This window comes from Babylonia areolata, chromosome 1, assembly GCF_041734735.1.
Source record: "Babylonia areolata isolate BAREFJ2019XMU chromosome 1, ASM4173473v1, whole genome shotgun sequence".
NCBI classification, from domain to species: domain Eukaryota; kingdom Metazoa; phylum Mollusca; class Gastropoda; order Neogastropoda; family Buccinidae; genus Babylonia; species Babylonia areolata.
Genome location: NC_134876.1, coordinates 19,398,070 through 19,422,839, shown reverse-complemented (window position 1 = coordinate 19,422,839; position 24,770 = coordinate 19,398,070). Strand labels below are relative to the sequence as shown.

At 41.9% G+C, this 24,770-nt stretch overlaps 2 protein-coding genes across 2 annotated transcripts; both read right to left on the bottom strand.

Moving 5' to 3' along the window:
• Positions 1–277: 277 nt before the first annotated feature.
• LOC143280484 (uncharacterized) lies at positions 278–8,249 on the bottom strand. The gene is made up of 4 exons (XM_076585146.1): positions 7,932–8,249; positions 4,122–4,267; positions 2,391–2,521; positions 278–1,282 (listed from the first exon to the last, which is right to left on the bottom strand). The coding sequence occupies exons 1-4, from the start codon at positions 8,135–8,137 to the stop codon at positions 1,115–1,117; spliced, it is 651 nt and encodes a 216-aa protein (XP_076441261.1). The 5' UTR covers positions 8,138–8,249; the 3' UTR covers positions 278–1,114.
• A 6,837-nt stretch (positions 8,250–15,086) lies between these two features.
• On the bottom strand, positions 15,087–21,459 carry LOC143279743 (dynein light chain Tctex-type protein 2B-like). The gene is made up of 2 exons (XM_076584301.1): positions 21,395–21,459; positions 15,087–15,510 (listed from the first exon to the last, which is right to left on the bottom strand). The coding sequence occupies exons 1-2, from the start codon at positions 21,457–21,459 to the stop codon at positions 15,087–15,089; spliced, it is 489 nt and encodes a 162-aa protein (XP_076440416.1).
• Between the last annotated feature and the right edge of the window lie 3,311 nt (positions 21,460–24,770).

Sequence of the window (24,770 nt, the reverse complement as noted above, 5' to 3'; positions counted from 1 at the left end):
GAATGCTTTTGATAACTTTTATGTCAGTCTCTTTCCAGTTTCACGTTTATCTTCATTCTCATCACGCATGAATTCAATACCAGCACTGCGCATTGCATTGAGAACACAGCAGACATACAGGTACAAGCACTAGGAGAAGTTATCCTGTGTGCAGACTATTCCTGGTTCCATCCTAACCTCAGTGAAATGCTGTGACAACAAAGCAAGGCTTGGGGTAAGTACAACAATGGGATTCACTGTCAACAACACAACATGAATAATTTTAAAAAAAACAAAAAAACCCATCACCAAAGCACACCAACTGCAATACATAAACATTTCTACTTCCAAAGACAAAACAAAAATCATTTTTAAGATTAAAAAAAAAAAAAAATTCTGTATCACATTTCAAACCACCACTGTTTAAATGTGCTCTTAATATCAGCTAGTCATGTAAAAGAAAAAAATCTATATATACAAATACTCTCCAAAACTTGATGAAAATAATGATTAACCAAATAATGTATAGCTAAGTATCTGAACTGTATCCATTTGAAAATTATAGATAAAATGACAGATCTTTGATAATGGTTGTCTTATACTGGACATAGGTCTGAATTAACAAAATGTACTCCATGTCACATTCTCTTTTAACACACGTCACATCACTTTCACAGAAAAAGTTTATGTCATGAAAAAAATAAATCTTAATGAATCACAAAGTGGAAAAAAACAAAAAATCGTAAATAAAAAATGATAATTATGTACATCTTTGTCAATTTATAAACAAAAACATTTCTGCAGCTTGTTTCTGAAAAAGTCAAAATCCTGGAGATATATCGACACTTTTGAGGACAAAAATGTGGTTTAGATATGAAAGGTATGCATTATAGAAAAAGATTTTTTGAAAGAACACTAAAACTGTGATCTGATCCATTAAATTCCTGCAGGAAAAAGAGCATTATACAGACTTTCAAAAAACAACTGAAAAATGTCTTCATGTTTTCTGTTAAAATGAATAAACTTAACAAAAGTGATCAAAACGTATATGATCTCCGATAAATAAAAGTTATATATCAAGGTATTTGAATGTCACATTGCAACACCATCATTCACCCAAGGTCTAAGTCAGTCTCTATAACTCATCATGCTTCGGTCCACTGAATTCCTCATGGGAAATGAACCCATCCTTATCCTTGTCTTCATGCTCAAAGATTTCAGTGATAATCGTGTTGTGCTGTTCGTCTGTGATTCCACTGTCTGGTCCAGCTTTCCTGGCTTGCTCTTTCAAAAAGTCAGAAATCTGAAGAAAAATAATCAAGAGAAAATAAATTTGAAAGTAAGTGAGGCAAAGAGAGAGACAAATGTGAAACAACAAACAATTACATAAGTCATATCGGACAAGTATTATTTTCAGCCTTCAGTTCAGCATTTATACATAGTGTTGTACTTACACTGTCCAAGATTGCTATAGCTGAGGATGGTAGTGGGGATCAACTCACACAGCCTATAAAATGTCCCCAATAGCATGCATCTCAGCCTCTGACATGCATCTGAGATAGTCTCTGACATGCATCTCAGATAGCCTCTGACATGCATCTCAGATAGCCTCTGACAACCAAAGTCTGACTCCTGACCTGCCTATGTGACTTACCTTAGCCCAGCAGAGCCATTTTAAACTGACTGGGGGATAAGCAAAAGCTGGCACCTAAAATTTAGTTGCTTGATTCATGTTGATGCGACTCATCAGCCTATGAAGCCAGTCAATCTAGGGATGGATAACCTCTATTTCAAACATCCTATGGACTTGCTCATCCAATCATGTGAAGACTGCTTCAGCTGATAAAGTAAAGGAAATCTTCAGGATTTCAAGTTCCAAGAGGACTCTGCTCATGTCAATATCAGTCTCTTTGAAAATGTTCTGGGAGGACTCGCCTCATGTCAAGAAAGAAGTTTGTCTTTATCAGCGCCAGTGTGTCATGAGGAAGGTGGCAGAAAAGCTTATGCTTACCTGCCAATACAGTGTTCATTAGGGCCAGGGCTCAAATCCTGGTCTCACCCTTTCTCCCAACTTTGACTGGAAAATCAAACTGAGTGTCTAGTCATTTGGATGAGATGATAAACTGAGAACCTGACTGCAGCACACACCTGGCACACTGAAAAGAACCCATGGCAACAAAAGGGTTGTCCTCTGGCAAAATTTTGCAGACGAAATCCACTCTGATAGGCTCAAAAATGTATATTAATTTTTTATTATTATATAGGCCTGACTAGCACTTTGGGTTATGCTGCTTATAAGGCATCTGCCTAGCAGATGTGGTGTAGTGTATATATGGATTTGTCTGAATATATTGATGCCTCCATGAGATACTGAAACTGAAACCCTTTGAAACTGTTCCAATGGGACTCACCTCTTCTTTGGAAAGAAGTTTGTCTTCATCAGCATCAATCTCTTTGAAAATGTTCTGTGGGGGTGTTCCGTCCTTGATGTCCAAAAGTTCCACCTCAAAAGTCAGGCTGGATTTAGGAGGGATCAGTTCTCCTGCAATAATTAACTCAACACATTTAACTTTCAAATACATGTCATCCAGCCCAAACCAAACTCATTCCCCTGCACAATCAAGTGTACACAGACAAATCAAAGTGTTTTCACAACAAGTCATTCAGACACACACACAACTGATTCAGAGGGATGAAAGAGAGATAACTAGTAAATACATATATAAACAGAAAGCTAGAGAAACTGTTGACCAAAAAGAAGGATGGAAGGACAGAGTTTGTAAAGAGATAGGATTTAAAGCAAGGCTTGAAAGAACTGAGTATAGAGATTTGACAAAGTGATAAAAGGGAGTTGGTTCCATGTGCATGGTTCAGAGGCAGAGAAAGAGTGGTGGCCAGTTGTGGACTGTTTGAATTGGGAATACAGAAACAGAGTGGATCTGAAGCTGATTGTAACAAGCAAGGTGGGGTATAAAGGTGAGGGCAGTCACATAGGAATAAAGGGAGAGACAGATTTCTTTATGCATTTTGTAACAGAGTGCCAATCTTGAACTTTATTCTGTATCAGACAAAGAGCCAATGGAGAGATTGCAGAATCATGTTTCTTACATAGGAACCATAAACTTAACTATAAAAGTACAAGTGCAGTTTCCCTCAAGTGTCACAATGTCAGAACACTATCAAATCAATGTTTTAGAATAACTGGAAATTAAAATGTATTTTCACACACATTTTAATCCTCACCATTTCAGGAATACATACATCATCTTATAACAGCCAAGCACACACACACATAATAATAATAATAATATATAATTAATATAATAATAATAATAATACATAACTTTTCTATGGCGCAATATCCAGTACTAATGCTGCTCAAAGTGCCTTACATCATCGAGCCAGATATAAACATAACATAAAACATCACAACAGCTCAATCCAATGCGTTCACAAAATGAATAAAAAAACATGATCACCAAACAATAAAAATACCAGTAAATAATGCTTGGATTAAAAAGAAATACATGCCTTAAAAACAGACATTTTTTAGACACACACATACATGCGCATGCACACTCACACTCGCACAGACACACACACACACACACACATGCACGCGTGTGCGCACACCCAGACACATTAAATACATCAACTGCACTAAAACAGGATTATGCAAGTATAAATATCTCTAACATAAAACTCCATGTTGTAAACAGACTTTGGACTATCCATCATGCTGAGTACAGAAATGTTTGCGGAAAAGGTGCGTTTTCAGATCTGACTTGAAGGTCTGGAGATCAGGAGCGTTTCTGAGGGATGATGGCAAAGAATTCCAAATTTGGGGTACTTGAGCCCTAAAAGACCTTTTCCCTGCACATTCTAAATTAGTTCTTGGGACTTTAAGTAACAGTTCAGAACTGGATCTTAGCTTTCTACATGGTTTCGTACATTTCCAGCACGGAGGAGAGATACGTGGGAAGAGATATAGACATACCCCCACACCAACATACTAACATACACACATGCACCCCCCCCCCCCCCCCCCCCGCCCCCCCACGCCCCTCCCCATACACACACAGTGTATCACTAAACTTGAACGCTTTTTCTCAAGCACCAACCACTGTGCGCAAATCACCCACCTGCCCCCTGATCACCATAGCCCATGTGAGCAGGAATGATCAGTTTGCGTTTCTCCCCCACACACATGTCCAGGAGTCCCTTCTCCCATCCCTGGATCACCTGACCCACACCAATCTGGAACTCGAAGGGCTGGTTTCTGTCATGGCTGTCACAAACAGAAGAAAGAACACTACTGTAAGCCATGCTAGTTACACATTCTGTCTGTCTGCTGAAAAGCAAAAATGAGAAAGAGATGGACCCAGCCAGTCCATTCAATACTGGCTGGAAGTAATGACTAACTCCATAATAAAGAAGTGGGATTGATAAGCTTTAAAATGTTTAATGAAGGCTATATAGTCAAGTGTAAACTAAAGGCTAAAGACTGAAGGTTTCATACTGCTTGGCACTGTACATTATGCAGGATGTGGATTCAGTAACCAGGTGTGATTCATTAAAGTTACAGATTCATAGGCGATGCTTAGATTTTAAAACATTCAAAAATAGCAAGAGTATCCTGTTGGTTTAAGTATCACTGCTGCCCTCTTTTGGGCTTTCTTGTGTTAAATCTTTCTTTCTTCTTTTTACCAGTAATAATAGGCAAGTTCAACACATTACTGGGCAGCAATCTGACATGAACTAGAGTCCTGGTTCATCAAAACAAAACAAGACAACAAAAAAAAAGAAAAAAAAAAGAAAAAAGAGGGGTAATCACAGGCATGTTCATGTCTTAGCTTGGTCAGTCCAACTACTGTACTATATATATAGCAGTCCCCATGAGTACATCCAACCAGCTCAACCCTAGTCTTCACTGACCCTGCTCTACCAGTGCAGACTGTTTGTTGGCTTTGGGATTTGCCCCGGCCTCAACGATTCTTTTTCTCCCTCCCTTTCTTTTGTTCTTTTTTTTTCTTTTTTCTTTTCTTTCCTTTTTCTTTTTTTTTGGGGGGGGGGGGGGGGGGCTACCTGTTCTGTTACCACTCATGACAAAGTGACCACGAACCTGAAAACTGTTGACACATTTGGTTAAATTCATGTTAGCAAAGAAGTTCTTTACAAACATAACCAGTTGTGGCAAAGTGGTAAGTGTCATGACCGATGACTGGAAGGATGCTGGTTTGAGTTGCATTTTAGCCTGAGACCAGCTTCTGCACAGAGTTGAGTGTGCTATGAGCTTAAGTGCTAATCAATATCAGTATCAGTACCTCAAGAAGGCATCACTGAGTTTGGTCAAATCCATATACGCTACACCACATCTGCCAAGCAGATGCCTGACCAGCAGCGCAACGCAATGCGCTTAATCAGGCCTCGAGAATTTGTTTTTATTTTTTAATAAAATGAAATTTTAAATTAAAAAAATATATAAATGAATAAATAAATAAATAAAATTAAATAAAATAACAAAAAAAAGTGGTAAGTGGTAAGACTTGGATAACACAATCAATTACGAATCATCCACTTCACGTATGTGTTTTTGAGTGTTGCAGACCAGCACTGCAGGTGCCTTATCACTTGGGCCTGGTTGACACCAGGATATCTATATGATATGATGAAAGGAACCACGGAGTACAGCCTTGTCACATAGTCCACAACCAAAATGGACACACAGCATTGTCATCTTCATCCTCTTTCATCTTCAATATATTACAGAAAATAATCCCAGATTCTGTGGCCTTTCATCATGCCTTGCTCTCATGGTGACCTCAGTTCTGAACCCCCTCCATTCACTTCCATGCTAGGGGCAAGTTCCTTTCAAGGGTTTTGGTATTGGTACATATTCATGTGGGGCTGTCATCAGAGGGACATGGTGGTAGTCTCAACTCTGATGGGGTCACTCACTCAAATCTGGCTCTTTTGACAGAGCAAAATGACTTATCAGTTGGAGTGGGGAGGGGCGGGCGATGGGGGGGAGGTGCTTAGCAGGTGGTGTTCTGCATTATAATGTTAACTTATAACTAGCACTATTGAACACCACTGACTGACTCAGCAGCAGTACGTGCAATGTCTCCTCTGGTGTGTGGCCTCCTGGCAACCTAGCAGTAATAGTTTCCTGTGGACTGCTGGTACTTAGACAGTGTCAGACCATTGAGTGGCTGTGTATGGGAAACTCAGAATAAAAGTGGAAGCAAAACTGTGCAGATGATAGGGCAGTAAAAAAAAAAAAGGTAATAAAAATAAATTTTTAAAGTGCTTCACATGACTATGTCACTATCTGACTATCACTATGTGTGGAGTTGTGTGAACCTACTACAGTGATCTTCTACAGTATAAAATATTCTTTAAATGAAACAGCTTTTTCAGTTATCTTTTTATCATAACTTATTACTCTGTGTGTGTGCATAGTGTATGTGTGTGTGCGTTTATGTGTTTGTGGAATGTTGGCCCAGTGGTAACGCATCCGCCTAGGAAGTGAGAGAATTTGAGTGCACTGGTTTGTATCCCACAGTTGCCAGAATTTTCTCCTCTTCTACTAGACCTTGAGTGGTGGTCTGGACACAAGTCATTTGAATGAGGCAAACTGATGTTCCAAACGAAGTATGCACTTAACGCACGTAAAAGAATCCACGGCAACAAATGGGTTGTCCCTGGCACAATTATGTAGAAAAATCAACTTTGATCTTTGCAGGCAGGAAAATATACAAAAAATGGGTGGTGATCTCAGTGTAGCGACGCACTCTCCCTGAGGAGAGCAGCCCAAATTTCGCACAATCTGTTGTGACAAAAGAGTAATACTAGATATATATATGTGTGTGTGTGTGTGTGCGTGCGTGCGCGCGCGTTCATGCTCATGTTCGTGTGTGCGTGTGTGTGTGTGTGTGTGTGTGTCTTTGACAATGATTTGAAATAATTGCCAGCATCCCGATTCTCTATCTACTCTCAAAGCCAAACAGTGAAACACTGCCATTAAGATAAGTGACTGGCCTTTACCTTGAATCATATCAAGCACATCACGGTCCATTAATGTCCTATATAGTTTCATTTCAGTTTAACCTGCTAGCATGGTGGTAGCATGGTTTTCACATTGCTGTGAAGCAGATTTAGAAATGTGCTGCACAAGAGGGGTGGGTCTGTGTGTGTGTGTGTGTGTGTGTGTGCGCGCGCGTGTGCGTGTGTGTGTGTACAGTTCATAAAGCAAATTCATTGATGATAAAATCTGCTTGTCCCGATGTTGTACTAATGTATGCAGAATATAAGAAGAATACTTGGGTAGTACACAAAACGCAATGCTTTTATATTTATTCATAGGATATGCATACAATGCACATGCAAAAAGTTAAATTGATAAAATATTAAACATCCAACCAGTGACAGAAGAGACCTTTACTGGAAAGGGAACATTCAACAATATAATGTTAGGCCTAATTAACTGTTATCTAAATGCTATCGTTTTCCAATATTTTTATCTACAAGAAAATCAGTTTGAATCTATGGATCTGAGTTTATGGATTTACCAATTTAAATTAATTTTATTTTAAAAATCTTATCTTTTACCAGACATTATAATCGTCTATAGTGTAACTTTTCCTGAGTGTTGTGTTTTTAATCCCATAAAACTACTCAAAGGTGGAAAAGGCGGTATGGGGACCCACACACACGCTACCTTCAAGTGTGTCCACTTCAACAGTCCCTGACTAGTAAGTCGGTCCAGTTTTTTTCTGTGTACACGTCACGCTTTTGACCAGTTTGATCCATATGGTCAAGTTTTCAAAAGCCACGCCCCTTTCCTAAATATAGCTGTACTTCCTTCGAAGTCTAAAAACTTGTACTTTTAAAACTGTTTTCAACCAATCACAAAACTACTTTGACATGTTCGAACCAAACTCAACACATACCTGGAGTCGAACTTCGCACCGGTGGCTGTGAGTGTGCCCGTGTAATGCATAGAAAGCATGTCATGGTTTTTCGTCTCTCTTTCGCATGTCTCTGGCTTGAAGAGAACCTCTTTGACAAGTTCTTCGGTATCGTCTGCTTTCGACTGCACCCCAAGTGAACAGAGGATAAGAATAGCAATTACCACTGTACTTTGCAGAGCAGCCATTCTTGAACGCTGAGGAGACAGAGGAGTTTTACAAAGTCACTGCGATGACTGCCAAAGTTACAGGGGTTTATAAGACACACGCAGCAGCACCGTTGTCTTGACGTGGCGTTTTTTTTTTCGCCTTGAGAAATGCAGAGCGGAAGCCAAATGTGACGAACTCGTTTTTGATTGGGTGACCTGTTGACCAGCGTCGTCTGCTAAGCCAACCACATTAACTCTTGTCGTTCATGAAAAAGGAACTGGCAGAAGAAAAACGGGAGAAGAAAAAAAAAAGTGAAGTAAGAAAAAGAAGAGGTCAGTGATGATGATGATGATGATGAGAAAGAGAGATCGATCAGGGACGGAAAAGTGAAACGACACTTGCAAATTATCCCTGTTCTGACCATCTCTCTCCCCCTCTCTCTATCTCTCTCTCTCTCGGAGTCAGTGTTAGGGGTGCAGTGTGTGTGTGTGTGTGTGTGTGTGTGTGTGTCCGTGTGCCTGCGCGCTCAATAGATGAAATGTCTGTGCCATGGGCGCTGTTTCGGCACGTGTGTGTTCTGCCATCGTGTGGGGGAGGAGCGCCCGAACGTGCTCAAAGCTTTTGTTATTTCAGTTTCAGTTCCCAACTAGCCGCATGAATGACTCGGACTGAACGAAAACCATCAGTAGTCCCAGTCTGGAATTGCAGCGCGGGCAACGAAAGGCTGGCTAATTTCCCACCTCTTAATTTATTGTAGCCTGTCCCATGGCTTTAGCCGTAAGGGGGGGGGAGGGGGGGGGGGGGGCGGGCTGACACGGAACTTAATATTACAGCTGCCCCGGGTTTAACCCCAGCAGGGCGCATGAAGTCCAACCAGTGCGCCAGTCAATTGATTCGGGATCACACTGATGACAAGCCCCCGCTTGGACCCGGCGCTAGGCTGGACTGGCCCCTGGATGACGGGAATGTGAATACTCAGTCTCTTTCACGTGTAGGAGGGGGAAGAGGTGGGAGGGTGGAGGAGTTGAACACTGACGGAAGAGGTGGGAGGGTGGAGGAGTTGAACACTGACGGAAGAGGTGGGAGGGTGGAGGAGTTGAACACTGACTCAGTGTTCAACTCCTCCACCCTCCCACCTCTTCCCCCTCCTACACGTGAAAGAGAACAAAAATCCTTTTTTTAGATTCTGCAATATATATATATATATATATATATATATGCATTTTTCTTTCTTTTTCTTTCATCGGTGTGATTACATCGCCTTTCTATTTGATACAGAAATGCAGTTTAAGAATGCACGTACCGTACTTCATACGTTTTCTTTCACGTTTTTCCGTTCTGCATTCCAGGTTATTCGGGCTTGACTGACATGTTGTATCCCTGAACCTCCCAACTTGGCGTTGACCTTACGGGGGCACAACTGACCAATAGGTCGTTAGAGTAACACACACACACACACACACACACACACACACACACACACACACACACACACACAAACTGCCAACGTATACCTTCTTGTCTTACTTCAGCTGGCCATGTTAATCAAGACTAATCAGTCCTCGGTATGTGTTTTGAGCCGCGTAACAGCTGTACGTGTGTGTGTTTTTTTGTTGGTTTTTTTGTTTGTGTTTTTTTTTTTATCGCGGAGTGTCTGTGATATGATAATTGACATTTAAATAGCGCCTGTATCCGTCGTCGGTCAGGGTCGAAGACCAAGCTCTAACAAGTTAAGCGCTTTCAGTTTACAAACACGGAGTCATTTGCGCAACAGGCTGCCTACCTGGGTGGAGCCGACCCGGACTGACAGCTGCGAGTTGGGCGCTCATCATTCGTTTCCTGTGGCATTCAATCATGTTTCAGTCACTGACGCACACGTACATTCATACAGATTTGTAACATTTTGCGTGTATGACCGACCATTTTTGTCTATTTACCCCGCCATGTATGCCGCAGCTGTACTCTGTTTTCGGGTGGGTGCATGATGGGTATCACTGCTGGTGTGTGTGTGTGTGTGCTATGATGATATTATGGATAGCCTACTTATATAGCGCCTATCCGCTTCGGTCAGAGACCGAGCTCTAAGCGCTTTAACACGGATCGAGTCATTTGCACAACAGGCTTCCCGACTGTGCACAGCTGACCAACCGCTGCCTTGTGTCGCTCATCACCGTGGCTTTCCTCAGTGTGTCATTCAGTCAGCGAGTTTCAGTCACGCACACATACTCACTCACACAGACATGTAGGCCTAATTATAACATTTTCACGTAGTGTATGGCCGTTTCATTTATTTACCCCGTGTACACAGCCATACTCCGCTTTCGGGGGACCGTCAGTGCATTCTGGGTATGTTCTTGTTTCCATAACCCACCGAACGCTGACATGGATTACAGGATCTTTTTTATGTCCGTCTTGATCTTGTGCGTGCGAAGGGGGTTCAAGCACTAGCAGGTCCGCACATCTGCTGACCCACGCACGCTCACGGGCGCGCGCGCGTGTGTGTATGTGTGTGCGTCTGCGCCGGTGTGCGTGTTTCTGTGTGTACGTGTGTGCTTCAGTAGTGTGTTAGCAAGTGAATCGTTAAACGACAACACTGTATGTCGGAGTGTTCTGCCACTGCTCTTCCTGGTAACCGTAAGATGGCGGGCCAACAGTGTCATATGCACGGTGTGGCGGTGTCCTGTTTTTTTTATTCTCAAGAAATATCTAGGCCAAAATATGATCGTGACTGACGTCTTATCACATTAGACTAATTAGTTTCTGGACTATCACAGCCGGGCCTGAGAGTGTTACATACATATCCATATAATTAACATTGTTCAGACTCTGAAGGCTGCGGTTTCTCATCATGGCGCTGAGTCAGTGTGACCCGAATAATTGCCAGAGGGAGCATTAGGAAAACGTTCTTGTAACAATTATTAGTTCTGTTCCAAACAGGCTAGGGTGGCACACACGCACGCACACGCACACACACAGACACACGCACACACAGAGAGTAAACTAAGCAAAATAGTAGCAATGGAAACTGGCGCATGAAGTAAAAGAGAACTAAAAAAAAAAAATAATAATAATAATAAAACAAATAATAATAATAATAATAATAATACTCTCTCTCTCTCTCTTTCTCTCTCTCTCTCTCTCTCTCTCTCTATATATATATATATATATATATATATACATACATATATATATATATATATATATATATATATATATATATATATATATATATATATATATATATATAAAGAATAGAGAGTCAAACTGAAAACCACTGTAGTCTGGGACGCTCAAAAACAAAAAATCATTTTTTTTAAAACCCATCAATATACTGCTGGGAGTGTTTTTGAGCATACATGTCTCAAAAGAACCCCTGAGTAGTTCTGTTGCAGATGAAGAGATATCTATCTTGACGCAACCTGGCTCCCACGAAAAATGTTGGTCAGTGAAAAAAAAAAAAAAAAAAAGCAACAAAAGTCGGTGTATTTTTTAACTGTGTCAAAGTTTCTGAGTTTTATGATGATATGGGGAGTGATTTTGTCATGGGGGGGAGTCGCGTTGTTTTCACTCACGGTCATGGACTCATTCTAGATTTTAATGGCCCTCATTTGATATCCGTCTGAAAGGTTCAAATCCCACCGCGCCTCAACACCGCGTTCGCACCTTCTAGTCCTACCCACCCTCACCTTTCTTCTTCTTCTTTCCGTTACATGACCAACATCGACTTGCCGATGACTTTGTCGTGTTTCATGCGTGCTGGGTATTTTCGTGTGTCCATAACCCACCGAACACTGACATGGGTTACAGGATCTTTAACGTGCGTATTTGATCTTCTGCGTGCGTATAGACGAAGGGGGGGTTCAGGCACTAGCAGGTCTGCACATATGTTGACCTGGGAGATCGGAAAAATCTCCACCCTTTACCCACCAGGCGCCGTTACCGTGATTCGAACCCCGGACCCTCAGATTGAAAGTCCAATGCTTAAACCACTCGGCTACTGCGCCCGTCTAAAGGTATCATTCAAGAATAACGTGTAACTCTCAAAAAATCGCTCTTACGACTAAGAAATCACATGTCATTTAAAGAAGAAAAAAAAGTGTTGCTGATAATTACACGGATTTCTATTGCATTGTATTATATTGCATTGTATTGTATTACTCTTTTCTCACAACAGATTTTTCTGTGTGAAATTCAGCCTCAGTGCTCTACCATGGGAAAGCGCTTCGCTACAGTGAGTTTCAGTTTCAGTTTCAGTAGCTCAAGGAGGCGTCACTGCGTTCGGACAAATCCATATACGCTACACCACATCTGCCAAGCAGATGCCTGACCAGCAGCGTAACCCAACGCGCTTATCAGGCCTTGAGAGAAAAAAAAAGAAGAAAAAAAGAAAGAAAAAAAGGTGAATAAATAATAGATAAGCGTACATAAATAAATAAATAATAATTATAATATAAGAAAGGTAGTAATAATAATGAATAAATAAATAAATAAATAAATAAGACAACAATGATGATAAATAAGCAAATAAATGTAAAACATGAAGACACACATTCACACATACACCCACACATGCATAACAGATATGCACCAAACATGCAGTTTCACAGATATGAAAGCACAGTCAAATACACATAAACGTACATGAGCCCCAACACACACACACACACTCACACACATGACCCTGCACCTCCTCTACCCCCTCCTCCACACACTCATTTCTAGGCTACGTATCGCAGCTTCCATGGCACACACACACACACACAAACACACAGAGATGAACACTTACTTGTACAAGCACACACACATACGCCCATATCCCCCCCCCCCCCACATATATACAAAGATATATATATATATATATATATATATATTATATATATACACACACACACTCGCACGTTCCAATGTCCTGCTGCTCCCACAGTGTAGGCATGCATACACTCACATACCTCATCCTCTACCCCCCCCCCCCCCCCCTCACCTCCGCACCCCTACCTCCCCCTCACACACACACGCACACACACACACACACATACGCAGAACTCTCCTGACACTTGTGTACACTTACACCCTCGCGCATGCACAAACGCACTCAAAAACACAGACCCACACATACACATAAACACGCACATACACACATGCACAGAGGCTGCCACTGATTGGCCGCAAGAGGGATGGGAAAAGATCTCTGATGCCAAGAACGTGGCGTCTAGTGTGTTGCTCAGTCTATTGTATTTGGGAAAGCCCACAGAGACCCTGTTCCGTTTTGAAGAAATTTGCGCAATGTTGGTTTGGAAATGATGCCAATATTTGTTTGATTTGCAAAGCATCGTGCTCTACCTTTCATGTTAGACTTACGGCCACTCCCTCTCTCTGCTTTTATTTCTTTGAGGCGATCGATGGTGTGATGGCCTTGTACCTGTACTTTTTGATATTCTTTGACTTTTTCTGAGTATTTCCGATTTTCCTAGATGTAGGCCGCTCGTTGCTGTTGCGTTACCAGCAAGTCTGTCAGCTCGCTCATTTCCCTTAACACCTGCATGTCCTGGGCAGTATGACCGTGTGAGTTTTTCAATCTGAAAGTCGCTACAGTGAAAGGTACATAACCGACAACCGCCGGCTGCTGCTGCTGTTGCTGCTACTACTACTACTACTACTAAGAAGAAGAAGAAGAAACTACCCACATGAAGATGTTTCCTGACCATGCCGAAGCAAAGAAGAAGACAAAAAAAGTTGCAGAGGTGGAATTCTTCAATGATGTTACTCAGTGGTAATGCATGACCCGCTGTTCCCCAGACGGGAGCTTTTTCTTGCCATTGCAACATGGATAGTTAGCCGCCCATATTTTATCGCAGGGTAGTTTCCTTTCGATATCATTCCCAACTTTTGTCGGTAAAGATCAGGTTCAGTCACGTCTTGGTGTATATTTCTGCAAGTTTATTTACACTCCGCCATGATTTTGTAGCTTGCTTTATTTCGGATGTTGAATTTGAGGTTGGCGCATTCGAATGTTCTTTCTCATGTGGCATGCAATAAAACGTTACTTGTTATATAGTGACAGTTCAAGTGTCGTCACCATCGACGTCACTAACGTTATCACTACCATTGTTATGACCGTCGTTGTCGTGGTCACTTTCTCTTCTCTCTCTCATTTCTCCGTTAGGCCTATATGTGTGTCAAGAAACCTACCCGATGACAAAGGAAGTATTTTGGATAGAAATAAATCAAATAAAAATGTATTAAAAAAACAATAAGGGGGACTTTCCACGCTTTCTCGTACATTGTCAGAAAGTGTGGGCGCGCCCCTACACGTACGTTTTTGCGAGACTGCGAGGATTCCACGCTTTCTCGTACAGTGAGAGAAAGCATTGGGCGATAAACCCTGGTATCGCGAGAAAGCGTGGGCTCTCAGCGATAGCAGCCTGTTTTATTCTTCGTTCTTCCCAGTAAGCAACGGCCGTCACTTGCTTTGGTCGCAGTCAAACACTGTAATCACTTTGCAGAGAGGGAAACCGAGTACCCTTTAGGATTATTACTATACATTTTTTTTTAAAATTGCTTTGTCCCACTTAAAATTTTATTAAACGCTGATAAACAAAACCAGACTGCCTCGTTTCACATGGATCTTTCTCCTTCGTTCGCTCATTTTATTTGTTGGGGCTGACTAAAGAAAGTGGCAGCTGGCGGGAATCATGGCAACAGACAACACACACACACACACACACACACACACACACACACACACACACAAAATTATTTTGTTTTTCGTGTCCAACCTTCTTTCTAAAACACAAGACAGACAGATACCAAAATTTCTTCTTCTTTTTCGACGGATTTATTTATTTCCGTAAGATTACTTCTTCTTTCATTTTATCTGTCAGTGGTACCATGCTGTTTACTCCTGCTGCTTTCTCGGGCGATGGTTTTCTACTTTTAAGCAACTTCACCTTAACACCACTTTCTCTTGTGTCCATTTCAAGTCCACCACTAGTCCATGTACACAGCGTACAAAACTGCCACAGCAAACAGCTCATCGCTGGTGAATGCGGCCGAGGCAAAGTTATCCGTGGCAGCGTTCCACAGACAGCGAGAAGCCACCTGCACCCCCTGTTTTCGGTTCTCTCCGATGGACACTTGAGACACGAACTTGTAGCGTTTGGAGATCCCCTCATACGCCTTCATAGCCAACTTGATCTTCCCGGCCACTTTCTTGCACAGTTTGCGGCATGCGGGCTGGTTGTACACCTGGCCTTTCAGATGGTCTTGCAAGATGTTCTCCATGATTGGTTTGACCAAGTGAGGTTTGAAGGTTTCCTCCGGGTCAGGGCCCAGGCGGTAGGTGTTTTCCAATCTGGGCCTGTGGTCTAATCGATGACCCCGGTCATCGAATTCGGCGACGACACTCTGCCTTCTGCACAGACAGTTCATTGTCCACGTTGCATGTTCTGTTTTAAATGTCTCATGGTGGTAATGGCGAGTAATAGTAGGTGGTGTCTTTTGGTGTTTTTTGCTTTTGTTTTGTTTTTTATTGCTTGCACTCGCGCTCGCGCGCGCGCGCGTGTATATGTGTGTGTGAAGGGGTGGGATGTTTATGTTTAGGTGCATAATCTTTATATTATTTGTTCGTGCATATGTGTCGGGGAGGGGGGGCGCGTCAGTGCATGCGCGCACGTTTATGTATGCGTGCGTGTGTGTGTGTGTGTTCCTTTTTCATTACACATGATTAGTTGGAATCTCAGATCTATATCTGTTAACATTGCTGACGTTAGGATGAAACCAAAACCGCTAGGGGTGGGAGTAGAGTGGGGGGCGGAGGGAGGGGAGAGATGTTACCAATATTTATGTATGTATGATAGATAGATAGATAGATAGGTAGGTAGACAGACAGATACACAGAAAGACAGATAGAAGGGACTTGTGATAGTGAATCCCAAAGAAAAACTGGACGCCGAACCACAAGCCTGAAGGGCCCCCATTGAATGATGCCTGGCATGCTATGATAGTGTGAATAGCAATGAATCCAATTCCAGATGTCTTCGTTCACCACAAAAGAATTGAGAAAAAGCGTCAAAACACAGCCTTGGCTAAACTTTTCAATCAATTCAACATTAAACACTGATTTGCGCTTGGCAGTGGCCTGGGGTAGGTGTAGGGGTGAGGAGAGAGCGGATGAGTTGAAGAATGTCTCATTGCTACTAGCGTTAGCCATTCACTCCAACACAACGGGAGGTTGGGTCGCAAACCAAGCGACAGCTGTTTGGCACAGTGTACTGATCATCAGGCTTGCAGTGGTCCACGTGAAATTTGGCGAATCATTATGATAAGTACCTTATCATTATGATAGACTGTGGTGATAAATGATATTGCATATGATACATTATGATCTGATTTGAAATATAGCATAATTATGATATGGCATGGTACAGTCTTAAATGATGACTGATACACACACACACACACACACACACACACACATATATATATATATATATATATATATGTATACACACACACTGCACACACATATTATGTGTGTGTTGTGTGTGTGTGTGTATGTACGTACACACACATTATATATATATATATATATGTGTGTGTGTGTGTGTGTGTGTGTGTGTGTGTACATACATACACGCACACACACACACATATATATATATATATGTGTGTGTGTGTGTGTGTGCGCGCGCGCGCGCGTGCGTGTATGCATGTGTGTGTACATACATACATACATACCTATATATATTTATGATGTATTAATGAATAAAAGAAATCAAAAGTATATATATATATATATATATATATATATATATAGACACACACACACACATATATATATATATATATCTCAATATGTTGATGTATATGTTTATAACGCAATATAATAAATTTATATAATGTGACATATATGATGTTGTAATTCTAAATTTGATGTGATATATATGATTGATGTGGCATGATATGACGTCACATATCATATACTGTATGATATGACATCACAGAATCACAGATTATGAAGATGATGACAAGCGATAACATGATTTAATAGATGATGCAGTGTACGACATATGATACGAAGAGAAACCATGCAAACTCTGGTACTCATTAGCTTATATTTTAGAATCCAACCACTTTAGCGAAATGCTTACCGTAAGTTGTCCGCGTTACTGCCTATCGAAACCCTACTGTGAACTACTGATGGACGCTTACTGTCACAAGTACTGTGAACTACTGATGGACGCTTACTGTCACAAGTACTGTGAATAGTGTCTCTTCTGGACATGATCGAGATGGTGAGATGCCCAGTGAGTATAGAAGTTTTGGAAGTGAATCTGCAGAGTTAAAAAAATCAAGTCTGGGTTAAATCTTTCGACCTGCACTAAGCTGATCAAAACTGGTGCATCAACAGAGCAATCGTCAAATAACAGACTTCTCTTCTTCTTTGGTGTCCGCACCACAGAGGGAAGGTTTTCTTTCTGGGGTGAAAATGTGTTGGTTTTCGTCCGAACTGAGAGAACACGGTCTACAAGACTTTGGCACAAATGTTCCTCTCCGTTCAACGTGCTTGAGATTCTCCGCAGAAGATTCCGTCTATTCTGTTCCCAAGGTCTTGGTAGCTTATATCTATTGATAAGTTTTTTTGTGGTTTTTTTTTTCAGGACGATGAATTTCCCCTGCACTGGATTTGCTGCAAACGTTATTGAAGGGTTTTGTTTACAGTTTGTAAAGATTCTTCAAGAAAACCCACTTCACTGCTTATGATATCAGCGGATGCTACAAACATGACCCAAATGCCATGCATAAAAGTTCTGATGTAGTCATTCTTGATGTAAAGACATATCGAAAAGCATGTTAGAGCGTTTCTAGATAAGAAAAAATATAAGATTATAAAGCTCAATGTAAAAAATCACAACAGAATAGTGCAGCCCACAAAATGAGGCTGGCCTTTCTAATGCTCCATGGATGTGCCTCGATGGTTTAACAGATGGCAAGTCCGCAGATCTTTTAAACGTTGGCCTGTTTCACATGAAATGTTTCTGTTCAATGTAAGATGTCGATCCTCTGGTTCTGGCGTCAGCAATTGCTTTTTTGGATCTTGGTGCAAATAGGCTAACGAGGCAATAAAAACCTATTGCACTAAAAGATCTAATATCAGTGTCGGTTTATTTCTCACTTTCTCTGAGGGCATGCGTCCACTCAACACATCAGGTTGGAAATCAGTGCACAACCCGTTCAGTTAGCAGTCACACAGCTCCAGGGACAGGCCAGTGCAAACAACCATCCATCATCCGAGAGGTGCTCCTAACCGGAAGAGTTGGCACGGACAATGGGGGATGACGAATAAAGCATTAGATGTGACGCAATGTGTTGTTTGGTCTATGACGTTTTTCTTTTGAAGCAATAAAGATGTCAGAGATGGACATTAACAATTAGCTGCCATCCATTCGTTCACTCAAAAAATAAGCAGCACCCAACTACTACCGAAAAGCCACACCATATTTCCTTCACACACACACACACTCGCGCGCGCGCGCGCGCGCGCGCACTCACACACACAGAGATCGTATTTTGTTGATGTTTTAGATTTTGGCCTGTCCAGAGTCTCGTTTGTAACACTGTTACATGGCATACTAATGCGTATAATTTGATGCGAGGAGGGACGGAGAGGTGTATTTGAGGATCTGGTTTTGGTGAATGCAACATGGTTAACTAAATACGTTAACTATCACTCATTTTCTGTTTGTTAACATACCATCATCGTCGCCAAGGTAGAATCACTGTTATTTCATTCAGCAGAATAACAGACTCGACGTTGAGCTACACTGCTTTAATGCCGTCCGTTCGGTAACGTAAACAATATACGGGTCCTTCAATAACCCGGGTTACCTTAATATATTTTCATGTCTGTTTACACACATAGCCTACACTGAAATGTGACCAAATATGTAGACATTGCATCCATCCTCATCTTGGATTTAAAATATCAGTTCAGTTCAGTTATGCCCATCACTCCCCCCGGAGCATAGGCCTCTCACAACAGTCCACCAGAGTCCTCTGTCCTGGGCTGCCCTTTCTAATTGCCCCATCTTCTTGGTGTCTGCCTCGAGGTCATGTCGCCAGGTGTTTCTTGGCCTTCCTCTCGTCCGTTTGCCCTGGGGATTCCATTTCAGTGCCTGCCTGGTGTTGTTACTGTCTGGCTTCCTCAGGGTGTGCCCTATCCATCTCCATCTTCTGCGCCGAATCTCGTCTTCGGCTGGCAGCTGGTTGGTATGCTGCCACAGGTCTGCGTTGCTGATAGTGTCGGGCCAGCGTATCTGGAGGATCATACTTGACGTTGGGATTTAAAATATGGTGTCGTTGAATTTAAAATGTTCTTGCACAAGTTTGAGAGTTCATAAACTTGAAATATCAAATCATCATATTGTTAAATGTTCTTCACGTCTTGCACTTGAGAGTTCATAAACTTATCAGAGGAACAAAATATGACACTTTTAAAATGTTCTTCATTTCTTCCATTTGAGAGTTCGTGTACTTGGAGAATTGTTCTTGGACTGGTCACTATACAAATTCATACAATCCATTCAAATAAGAACTTAGCAACAGAAAATAGTTAAACTGAACAAACTGCAGCTCTTAGTACGCATTTTAACACACACGAATATATGATTCATGCCATGCATTCAGAACACCTAGCAACATGATTGCCAAATAAGCATGTGACATTACATATTCATGCAGTGTGGAAGATCCTCTCTTGAACTATCATGTTTGGTGAATTCCTTGGATCTTCACCCGTTCGTTCGTTTACAGGAGACTGTGAGGTCTTTTATTCGGCTTGAATGCTGCGTTTCAAATAGATACTAGTAATTTTGATATCGTTAAAGCGGTCACTTTACCTCTTTTGACATACTCACTGAAATAGACCATCTCGTGGGAGCAGTAAACCGAAATAATAGAAGATAACTTTCAACAAGATCCACCCCCATCCTCCTCCTCTCCCCACTCTGTCTCGCTTTCTTCTCTGTACAGGAAAGGTTTCGATTACCACTCTTTGTCAACATCTGTGACATGGAACAGAACTTAATGTGCATTAATTTTATCAAATACCTTACTCATTTCTACAATGGTTATTTATTGTGAGCCTGTGAAGGGAAGATGGTTGTCAGTTGTCATGTTTTGCTTAAATGTTATCTTTATGTAATATGTGTGGAAATGTAAGGAACAGATATTAAAATTTGAGAATTGGACAGGAGCTACATTTTCATGACATTGTCTGCCTAAGCGATATTTGTTTCGATGGAAGGGGGTAATATAAGATATCTTGCTTTTCACATGTACAAGACAGCACGGTAATTGCAAAGGAATTAGAAAAGTCCGCGTCGTCATGCTTTTTTACAACCTCGGCAGCTTGGACAGTATTCTTCAGCATGGACATACATCTTTCCACCCCACTGTTTACTTGTGGCTATAGATATATAACCCTGCGGTGTCCAAAACCAGAGTATCTGGAGAACTGTGAACTCATGGCTGTCAAATGGGGCTCCATTGTTGGTTTTGACAATGTTAGGTATGTCATGTCACGCAAAGATGGCATCAAGCTTTGAAATTATAGTGCTTGTACTGCAGACAATTTCCACTTCAAGGAATCTTGAGTAATCGTCTGTCACAACCATTAGGTATTCTCCTGTTGGGAATGGTCCTGGCAAGTCAAGATGACGCCAGGCCAGGACTGGCGGGGTAGTGGTGTATCTTGAATGGTTCACAGGGGTGAGTAGGGGTTGAGGACAAGCATTCAAGACAAGATTTCACTTTTTTCTCAACAATTCTGTCCATGCGTGAGAACCAGACTTTCTCAAAGAGATGATTCTTCGTCTTCACTATTCTCAGATGACCCCCATGTACGGTATCCACTTTGCGCTTCTGAAGAGCTTTGGCGATAACAAAATGCGATTTCCACGAAGAAGAATATCATGGTCTTCACCGATGGATAGCTCATCTTGAACTGTCTTAAAGACATGAAATGAAGACAGATCAACTCTGCAGTTTGTGGGAGGATGCCAGTCATTGGTCTTGCTGTTTTCACTGCTTGAAGTGTTGGGTCATCATTTGTCGCCTTATTGATCTTCCGAACTGCAAACAAAGTCATATCTTTGCAGGCGAAGATTCCATCTTTCGACACGTGCTGGAGTCTGAGGTTGGATTGTTGCAGATGCCTTCAGTCGTTTGTGGTATGAGATCACTTTGAATGGATGTCCAAACAAGAAGAGGTGAAAATACTCGCATGCCTAAACTACTGCAAGGGCTTCTCGTTCAGTTTGAGAGCAGCGTGATTCCACATCTGTGACAGCACGACTTGCATGATTATGCAAACAATGCGAGACTGAATGTTTCTGAATTTGACAGAGGTATCAAATTTTCCAAGAACATCTAACGGTGTGCGTGTTCCATACGTACAGATTTTGTTTGCAGCGTGTTTTGTGCTTGTTGTGCAAATAATTGCTTGAAAAGTTTGTTCATAGATTATGTTGACTGAGGCGCCGGTACCAATGAGATATGGAAGCACTGTCAGTACAAACCTGTGTTTACTGCAAAATTGTACAATGTTCAGCAGAACACTGACGCTCCATGGTCTTCTGATGAAGAGCATGCGTTTGGTATTGAAGAAAATTTCAGCACAGCACCCAGAGTCAGCACCGACTAGTATAGTAAGTCTGTTCCACATCTGTTTCGAATATAATTATAGCATACTGAAGACGGTAAGATCTTGCTGACTTCATATGTTACAATCAAGTGATTTGAAAGTCATATAATTTTTTTTCCCAAATTTAGTCTCCAGTTTGTGGAGAAAATCGGAGTTACAGAGAACGGGAAAGATGCGGATAAATTGTTCAATAAAAGTCAAATGCAAGCCATATTCTCCTTGACCTGTGTGTTCCACGATGTGTCACACAGCTAAAAACTCTTCGTTCTGTCTTGTTTCTTGTATGTGCTTTAACAGTGTTGGTAATGTTCAAGTTTAACACAAACCTGGCCCAGCGTCTCAAGGCCTGACAAGTGCATCAGGTTTTTCCGAAGGGCATCTTTCTACCCCCCCCCCCCCCCCCCCTCCGCCCCCATCATCCCATTCAAAGCAGCCAACGCAGCCAGATGAGCTCCCCCCCCCACCCCCAACCCTCCCCCTCCCCTTATTATTGCTGCTGTTGATTTTGCTGACGTGGCTGTTTCCACGGTTTCGGGCATTAGTCAGCTCAGCTCTCTCTCTCTCTCTCTCTCTCTCTATATATATATATATATATATAACACGCACGCACGCACACACACACACACACACACACACACACACACACACACACACACACACACACACACACACACACACACACACACTGCGCGCACAGACAGAAAAATCGTTTCATTTAGAAAGGTTTCCGAAATGAACATCGCCTTTGCTAAGTTCAAAAGGCCATGCACTTGGTTTTACTCATTATTCCAGATGAGGGAATGGCTTGAAAGATGATGAGAAACGACAGCCGAGGACCAGTCGATCCGCGACTGCTGTCGAGAAGCTGGGAGGGTGGAGCTGAAGCGCCGCAGGTAAATTGAAGTTCTTGTCTGAATTGTGTAGACTTCCAGACAGGCAATTTGGTCACGCCTCGATTGTGAGCGTGGGAGTGAAAGGGGAGTGAAGATACGTGCCCCACCTCCCCCAGCCCCACCCCACCCCACGCCCCTCGCTCCCTCTCTCTCTCTCTATGCGTGCGTATGTCCGTGAGTGCGTACATGTGCGCGCGCGTGTGTGTGAGTGAGTGAGCGAGTAAGTGAGAGAGAGAGAGCGTGTGTGTGTGTGTGTGTGTGTGTGTGTGTGCTATATCTCTCTCTCTCCCAATCACTCTCTCTCTCTCTCTCTCTCCCACCCCCTCTCTGTCACGCTCACTCACTCGCTCACTCTGTCTGCCTATCACTGTCTGTCTGTCCGTCTGTCTGCCTCTCTCTGTCTCTCTGTGACATAAAAGCGCTGGTTGTGAAATAGTCTTCTGTGAGACGTTGAAATAATTATGAGAGCGATGATGTCTCTGGCTTTCATGTTCAACTTTTAAACCGGTTATAGTCAAAATCACTATTCGAAAGGGGACTCAAATATATTTGACAATTAATGGCGGAATAGCTCCGACCAACGTTTAGAGCTTTTTTTTCTTTTTTTTTCTGTTGTGTGCAAAGCATATAGACAGAATGGAAAGATTAACAACTTGGGCTGAAAGAGATGAAAATATTGTCGAAGAGGTTTCAGGTCCAGCTACTCTAGAGCAGATCACATATTTACATTGTATGGACTTGTAAAGAAATGTTTACAATGCAGTAGTTGGCTTTTCAAAGAGGTTTCAGGTCCAGCTACACTAGAGTAGATCACATATTTACATTGTATGGACTTGTAAAGAAATGTTTACAACACAATAGTAAGCTTTACATTGAGTTTCATTGAATTTCAAGTGACAAATGCATAAAAAATATTTACGGATGGTATTAATGGATAAAATTTGCCTCTCTGTTTCCCTCGAAGAACCATGCAGAAAAAGTGAAAGAGGAGTAATGAAAGTCTTGAACGCCATGAAACACCTGGGTTTTATTGGTCCGATTCTCCCCTGGAAATCAATCAGTTGTCAGCTATAATCTGATTCTGCGTAAACTTCTGATGTTTGGGGTTTAGAACCTGGACCTGTTAACCAGAAAGGTGGATATCCTGTATTCATTATAAAATTTAAGCGGTGAAAAGTTTGAAATACTGGCTCTGAGTAACAAGGCTGCATATATATATATATATATATATATATACATAAACCCATGAAAATAAACTGATAGAGTCTGAAGCAAACAGCACTTGTCCAGTGTGCGGCTTGGAGAAAGAAGACAAAATTCACGTTTTGATTAATTGTCCTGCAAACAAAGAGATCAGAAACATATTTAATTAATTGAAGAATTAAGCCCCGCACACGCACAGGCAAATATTTGATAAAATTAATGCACATTAAGTTCTGTTCCATGTCACAGATGTTGACAAAGGGTGGTAATCGAAACCTTTGCTGTATAGAGAGGAAAGCGAGACAGAGTGGGGAGAGGAGGAGGATGGGGGTGGATCTTGTTGAAAGTTATCTTCTATTATTTCGGGTTTACTGCTGCCTACGCAGTGACGCCTCCTTGAGCTACTGAAACTGAAACTGCTCCCACGAGATGGTCTGTTTCAGTGATTATGTCAAAAGAGGTAAAGTGACCGCTTTAACGATATCAAAATTACTAGTATCTATTTGAAACGCAGCATTCAAGCCGAATAAAAGACCTCACATCACGTTCAGAAAGACACGACATGGAATGTATTTTCTTACTGACGGAAAAAAAAAAGAGACAAAAGTACGCACAGTGCCTGCTCACACTCTGCCCTCTCTGCCCCACATCCTCCCAAATGGACACAATCAGTTTTAGCAAACAAATCACAGCCCACCGCGGAGTGGTTAGCGTCGTGAATTGATAGATGGGAGGACACGGGTTCGATTCCCAGCGGAGGTGAGGTTTTTCGGAACAGAAAATGGGTAGCTTGCGTGCGTGCGTGCGTGCGTGCGTGCGTGCGTGCGTGTGTGTGTGTGTGTGTGTGTGTGTGTGTGTGTGTGTGTGTGTGTG